General features: G+C 25.0%; 1 protein-coding gene across 1 annotated transcript in view; it reads left to right on the top strand.

Moving 5' to 3' along the window:
* The window catches only part of LOC111619293 (protein polybromo-1-like), a 169,674-nt gene that overhangs the window by 48,936 nt on the left and 112,280 nt on the right, over positions 1-8,458 (top strand). Inside the window, exon 4 of the mRNA XM_023361020.1 lies at positions 3,637-3,717. Within this exon, the coding sequence (XP_023216788.1) occupies positions 3,637-3,717 (81 nt within the window). The remainder of the gene's footprint in view (positions 1-3,636; positions 3,718-8,458) is intronic.

Genomic DNA, 8,458 nt, shown 5'->3' on the forward strand with positions numbered 1-8,458 from the left:
GGATCGTTCTCTTAAATTTGAACATCGACCGTCAAAAATAGAACAATTTCAATTACATCACGTGACGGATTAAGCGAATGGAACGAGTCAAGTTCGGAATCATTAAAACTTTTTGAAATCGATATTCGATCCAGCTGTTATCCTGATGAAGAACCCAGAAGGGGTTAGGAAAACGTTTGATTTTTGAAAGAAAAAGTGACACATATCGGTTAAAGGTTCCGTAAGTCAGATTTATTATAGGGTACATCCATTCAGTATAATCAGATGGCCTTACAGTCATTATCTGCTATCTGTTATAATCCTCATAGCAGGTGGTAGATACTGACTTTCATGTGCTAATGAAATTAAAGTATGGCTGAAGAATGAGTGACTATTATGGATCAAGTTTGTTTATAATATTGAAGTCAGTTGCACACACAAACTATTGATATCTTATGTTAACTTTTAAACTTGATAAAGTTTAAACTAAAAATGCAATGAAATACAGTCTGAAGATAAAATTGAAAATGGAAAAAATGAGAACATTGAAAATAAAAATGCTCATGATAACTTTTGAAAATAGAGAGTAGTAAGTTTGGAAATAAGAAAAATATATGTGTATACAGTCGACCCCCCTATAACGCAATAGATACGTTCCACTTTATAAGAATTTCACGCTGTAGGAATCCTTAAATACATGAGTCAATCACAGCCCGGCATGTGTGCAGTTTATGGACTACGGCTGTTTGAAAGGTTTCTCCCATAAAATTAATCGATTCTAGACTAATTTGACTCAACATTTCCAAAATACGTATAATTTTTTGGGTATCTGTATAAACTATGCTATAAACAAAAAATTGTAGGATTACTTACCGAGTGTGCACCGTTCTTGCTTAAGCTTGCTTTCGTCGCGGAGCAGCGCACCGAATGGCGGGTGTGTTTTCTGATAAGTTATTTTTCTGCGAAAATTTCGTTGAACTTTGGAGACATCATTAATAGAAATAATTTTTATGGCCGTTGAATAAGAAATGTTTTTTCACAAGAAATGTATAAAATTACAGTACTGTATTAGACTTACAGTATCTAATTTATATACTGTACAGACGATAGTAAACTCAACTTACCTGCCTAAACTCTCCATAGTGTGTAAATAGTTCGGCTGCTCGTCCACTATTGGTCCAGATTCAACCAATCTGTCGTATCATGAGTCGGCGATGACATTTTACTGCATTTTACGACTCTCTTTTAGCATCTTTATACGAATATGGTCGCAATTTTTTCGCCGCAATATACAAATTCGTATTATATGAACCCACGTTATAGGGGGGTCGACTGTATTATAAATTTAATGATAAATCTGATCATGGAATTAAGTAGTCATTAAAAAATAGTACTGTAAATCTGAAATTTTAATTTGACAAAAATTGCTTGAAGGAAGTATTAATTATATTTTTACATAACTAATAAGTATATATTATGAAAATGCAGCAATTTATTAGAAAATTTATTACATTTTTCTGGATTGTATTTTTTAAAAAATGAAACTCTGAAGAAGAATAAATGAAAATTTATTGGAATTAAAGATTTGTTTTAAGAGTAAAAGTCTGATAATGGATAACAGTGTGGTAGATAGAAAGATAAAATTAAAGCAATGAAAGATCATCTTCCTTACTTTTCCAGCAAAACATATTTATTATAACAAATGTTTTCGGCCTCATTTAAGAGCCTGCTTCAGGTTTCAGATTACATCAAATAAGAAACCAAGTGTTTTCAAACTTTAACATTGTTTTGTTTAAAATAAAATAGGATACACAATATCATTTAAGATAAATTAAAGATCTACCAGTATTTGTGAAAATTTGTGTTTAAATTAAAGAACAAATTTTGATCTTCATATAAAGCAAGAGATTAATGATTACTTTGATTAAACTGATACATAATAGCATCAATGGTAAAAGGAATGCAAAGAAATATATTATAGATGTTTTCTTTGAAAGAAATTATTTTTTTTATATAAAATGAGAAAAGATTGACGTAACTTTTCAAATTGATTAAGAATCTTTATTAAAACAGCTTATGTGAAGAGAATTAATTTTAATACTATACAACAGTTGAAAGCCATTTTGGAATTAAAATTTGATGTTGAAGTTTTATCTATTATTTATTTAAATAAAAGTTTTCATGGTTTCTGGATAAGATTAGAAATACAAATGGTAACATATGTCCTGTTAAATGTCTTGTATCGTGAGAAAGGATAATATTAAACATTTTCATTAACAAAAATATTAAAATGTTATATTTGTATTTATGATGATGATGATGATGATGATGATGATGATGATGATATTTGTATTTATCAATATTGAAAATTTAAAAATTTTTTAAAATCTACATAGTCATCCTTGACAGGATGAATTTTAGGGATAAAGAATTTTGAAACAAAGTGACTATGATAAAGGAAAATAGTGATATAAGTGGTTTTTTTAAATATTTTTTTAAACAAAAATGTTTTGTAATATTTTATTGTTATTTGACACTTATTTATTTATTATTATTAATTTTTTATATAAATTTGATTTGACTTGATGAAATGTTAGGTATGTGAATTTGGTTTAGAACTAATCCTTTTGATTGTTTTAGAGTGAAAATATCTACTGTTTCAAAATTTCTTTATTTCCATATATTTTATTTTATAATTGAATATTATGCATGTTAAATTTGACATTATTATTTGGAAATTTATAATATAAGATATCCAATGTATAAATTTTATTTAAATTATAGGAATTAGGTGAAAAATATAAACTGTAATAAATATTATTTTAGGTAATTAATGATTAATCTGATAATTTTTATAGTAGGTGAGATAGATTCATATGTATCAACAGGAGAAGTCAATTAAAAATATTTTATTGAGGAAATTACAGTGTTTTTCTGAGACACTATAAAATATATTTCAACTAATATAAAAAAAATTTTTAATTTTGCAATTTAAATGTGTTCTCTTCATGTAATTTTGATCATTTTTGAGAATATCATCAGTATTGAAATGTGGAGCGGAAAAACTTCTTTGGAAATAAGATCGTATATAGAGGTATAATCTTTAATTATAAGAAAGTTTCTAATTATTAAAAATTATTTTTATTTTTATTATTTATCTAAATATGTGGCTAATGAGAGAACCAATGTATTTAATGTTATATCATTAAAATTATACAGAAGTAAACTTGTTATTTTCCTTGTGAAAGCAAAATATACATAATAACTGGAGATAAAGTAAAGTATATATATTAAGAATTTTCAAATAAATATTGAAAAAAATTAACATGTTAAGGTTTATTATTATTTATTATATTATATCTGCTGTAGAAGAAAATTATCTTAATATTTGAAGATAAACAAAGAATAAGAATGATATAAAAATTTTGATGTATTTATTCAAAAATCTTTTTATATGCTTATTTTCTATATTGAAATATGCATGGTATCTTACAGAGTATTGCAAGTATTGTTAAATTACAAATGTTTTGAAAAACAATTAAATATTTTTCTTTAAAAATTTTTTTTATTATATGTTTACAATCTTATAAAACATACATTGTCAATAATGTTATTTTAAGTTTTAGAAGTTAGTTAATTTTGGTTTACCTTCTGTAGACAGTCGATGGAAAGGATTCTCAAATGGATCATCTCACCTCCTGTAAGAAAGTTGGAAGATCAAAAAGACAACAGAAAAGCGTTAGTTTTAAACCAAATCCATCCATATTTTTTTCTCTTTATGATGATATATTCTTGTGAACTGCTTTTTCTCTAGAAAATCATTATTTTTCCATATTTTATTTATTTAAAAAAATTTTCAATGTTTTTTTTATGACAGAAAAGTTTAATTTTTCATAGAAATTTGCACTTTAAAAAACATATATGATTTGTAAATTGTATTTATTGTTTTAAATATTAATACAATTATTGATAAAAAATCCAATCTAGTTAGTGAAAAATACATCCCATTGTATATAAAGAAATACTCAGATGGGAAAAACATTTTATTTAATTACTGTATAAAATAATAATGATTCTTGAGCTTACTAATTCACTTTTTGACTGATTATGTTCTGTACTTTAATTTTAATTTCAAAATATAAATTTTTCATGTGAAAATCTATATGTTAATGTGTATACATTAAAACTCATGTTTCAACAAGAATAATTTGAATAACCATTGTGAAGGAAAATAATAAAAACTTAAAGGAAAACAAACAATAGAGAAAGAGGAAAAAGCCTCAATGCATTTTTATTAGATATAATCACCTAATGTCATTCAAATCCCATTCAGTTTATCTTTAAAATTTAGAAAAAATTTAGCTTTTTGAGACATATTAATGTTTCTAAATGTTTAGTAGACAATACAAAACATTAATTGATATACAATGTTACAAAATGACTTCATTTTCTTGGAAAAACTTATTAAATGATGATTATTTTTTATAATGATTGAATCCATGTTATAGAAGTGAAATTCATTAATGCTAAAACAAGTTTTTAAAGAGTCGTAAAGATTATTTTTTTATTTTGGAATTAAATGTTTTTTGAAATACCATCTCCCATCATTACATTTTGCTATTACAGATTGGAACAAGAATTCTAGAACAACTTATTTTGAATTGTTTTTGTTTTAAAATAGTATGCTAAAAATATTTAATTTCAAAATAAAAAGTGATCTGTTGTACTTCTCAAAAGTTGTTTTATTGTTAATGAACTTTATTAAACAATGGCTAATGAAGATGAAATAAATATTAAATGAAATTAGAAATGTTTGTAATTCAGTTGTAATATTTTTTAATTTTTTCCCATTTTTATATGTTATAGGCATATTTAAAAGTTTTGTATTTTTCCAGAAAATTTGTTTTCTGTCTTTATTTTAAAAATTATTTAATAATGCATCATAAATTTGTTTAAAAAATAACTAGAATGATTCAAAGTAAATATCTTTGAGTATCTATCATAAATATTGTTTTTACATTTATATCATACTTTAGCTATAATTTTTAACCAATGAGATAAAATATTATTACTGGGGTTTAGAATACTTCTAATTCCAGGAATATTTAATTTTTGTCTACTAAAAATAACATATAAATCTCAAAGGATGTTGAACAATCCAGTGTTTTTATATACACTACATTGTGTTTCAAAGTCTCATCATGAAGAAAAATTTTGTTTAAAAGAAACATAACTTTTGCCAAATAAAACATACCAATTTTCAAGGCAATAAATAAGTACTGCATATGTTTAGTGTGCTTGAAAATGATTCAAGAATAGTAATTAAATATAAATTTTACTGAAAACATTAGTTTTCAATAAAACTATCGCAGCAACAAGAAAGGTGTGTTGTGATAAGCTAATTATTTGCTGAGCATGTTCTGTTTAATATAAATTTATAAATAGAAAATATTTATTATAAAGAAAAAATCACAGGAATTCAGTAGTATGAAATTAAATTTATTATTTTTTCCATTTTATAAATTTCATTTTGAGGTTATTAGACGGTAAAAGCATTTCAAACATGATAATTTATTTTGCATTAGAAATTCCTCCATCAAGCATGACAGAATACTTTTTATGAGAAAGTAGAGATTTCAAGAAATTCAAGAAAAGAAACTAAGATCATTGGCCTTCATGTATCATTGAAGGTCTGTGTAACAGTTGTGGAATTTGTCTTTTCTAATTCATAAACTCAGTATGGGTTGTACTGGCTTTCCTGTTAATGTAGCTTTTTAGTTCATACATTCTTTCATCCAAAATAAAAAAAAAGTGAGTTGTTTTCTATTATTTCCTTTGTTTTTGTTGAAAGTTTCTTCATATGCAGGCTGCGCATAGCTTTTCTTTAGTGTGCTTTAGTCAGTGATTAACTTTTGTTACGCTTTTCTAGACAGTTTGAATGCTAGATGATTTATCTATCTGTATTAAAGTTGTAGCCATTTCACATGAAGTTCATTTTTCTTACTCGATTTTTCCTTTGTAGAATTTAATTATGCCAAAATAAAACTCTTTCTTCTTTTCATTCTTCTTTCTTTCCTTATTGGAAATATGTTTTGTACATTTAATGTCCTACCTAACCTGTGAAGAGAGATGCTTTTCATCTGGATTTATGGTAACATCATATAGTTCATATCTCAAAATTCTGTTGTTGGTCATAATTTCTTCATCTTTAAAATTATTTACTAGCTCTTTCAGTTTTGACTTTGGATTCTTTGACATTTTTAAAACTGGTAAGCTATCATGTCACCACCAGTTTTCACATCCCTTCCTCACCAATGTCACCACAAAAGAACAATGGAATCATCCTTATTATGTTACATTAGTAAAGTTTGATATCATGAAATCTGTAATTTATATAAATGATATGATATTGTGCAATAATTGATAACAAGCAATCAATATTATCAAAATATCAGTTATTAATTGATGAAATTCTATATCAAAAACAATTATAACAAATTAAAGTACTTAAACAGGTTTATTTCAATATTGTTTCATTATTCTACTTCTAAGACATAAAAATCGTAGAAATTTTATTATGTCAAGATTTGAAAAAAACTAGAAAAAACATAGGGTTAATAGACTTATTTGAGCCAATATGATATATTAAAAATATAAATGTACTTACTTTGTGATAAAATGGCATCAGAAAGTAGAGATACCTAATGGAGATGCCTATTTATACTGCTTTTAAATCACCTTTAGTCAATTGATTTTTTTCTAACCAATTACTGGAAGACATTTAAAATTTTGGAAAGGATTCATTTTCAGATTTAAATCAGAATTGTTTACAGTTGAAATTTGCCACCCATTCAAAAATATAATTTTAATTTATGAATTTGAAATGAATGGGAATCCAAGGAGATCAGTTGGAAATCATTTAACTGCTACTACTGGAATCAAACTTATTTAAATTACAAATGAAATTCATTGACAATTTCAAAGTTTGTTGGCATCAGGCCAGTAAATTGAATAACTTTGTAAATTTTGATATTAATTCCTGATACCAGTAATATTGTACATTAGTAATATTAGCCAGTATTCATTTTTCCAACTTTGTTATTGGAAATGCTGTTTCGATAATTATTCAATACTACCAAGCATCACTATTTTACATCAGAAAAATGTATTCAAATATCAAAATATCAAAAAAATTATTACTTAAAAATTTTATAATATTGATTAATAACAAATTTATAATTAGAAATAGAAAAATATACAAAATATACTCAATTTAGGTACAAAAAAAAAGGGAAAAGGTATCAAAAAGTGTTTAGTCGTGGAAATGGGGAGTACCCCAACTTCTTAACTTAAAAACATAACCTTAGTTACTATTGCATGCATTTTTGTTATTTGGTGATGCAGAAATTAAAGATTATAGTTATTTCTTTAGTAATGAGCTTAAAAATAATAATCAGTAGTCCAAACTGTAGTGCTTCACTTTATGTATTTGGGAGAAAAATAGTATTGAATAGTATTATAATGTTATCACATATAAATGTTTTTTCACAATTATTTTCAGAAAGAAAAGAAATCTGATGCTATATTCTTCCATTATATTAACTTTCAGTGTACAGAGTTATATATAATTTCAAACACTAAATTTATTATATCTGTAAATATTTAGTCAAATAATGGGATCTGTACAGTATAATTTGATGAATTATATACTGGAAACTTGTAAATTAAACATATAAATGACCAAAGTTCTTGATTTTACTATTAGATTCAGCAGCAGCTTTATATGTCAAAACAGAATTGTTTGTGGTTAATAAATCAACAATGCTTATGACACCCTTACAACAGGTGAATTAATTAAACATTACAGTCTTCAGAGTTAAATGCTGAAACTGCAGTTTGGAAATATTGTCAATTCATGACTTATGACAGTATTTGTACTAGATGCATAGTGCAGAATCTTGTATAGAAATTTTAAAAATTTACAAATTTAAAAACCAAACTTAAAAAACATTAATATGTTAGTATCATTTCTTCTTTATCTGCATTAATCAGACTCAGATGCACAGCTAAGGAAAATTTAGTAAAATCTTTTTATTTACACCACTATGCATTTGGGTGATAACTATATTTTTTATCCCTCTTCAGGCTACAAAATTAAAATATTACAATTTTACTTATCTTTGTTACAAATTATAGAATTGTATTTTTGTTACAAATTATAGAACAGATATACAAATACTGACCTTTTTTATTTTACTATATGAAAAAATGTTCTTGAACCATTGACAGGTTTGACATTTCCATTTGACTAACATTGACTGTAACATTTCATATTTCTCATTACATCCAATCATATGCCATCTATTTCCATACCATTGTTTAAATTTATAGTGTTTATTAGCATAAATTTTATGAGATTAAATCTTCAATTTTTATAAATTTATCAAAATATACATTTTAAAGTTTTAAAATATATATA

Source organism: Centruroides sculpturatus, unplaced genomic scaffold (genome assembly GCF_000671375.1).
Source record: "Centruroides sculpturatus isolate CEXI.00-Female unplaced genomic scaffold, Cexi_2.0 scaffold48, whole genome shotgun sequence".
Classification (NCBI taxonomy): Eukaryota; Metazoa; Arthropoda; class Arachnida; order Scorpiones; family Buthidae; genus Centruroides; species Centruroides sculpturatus.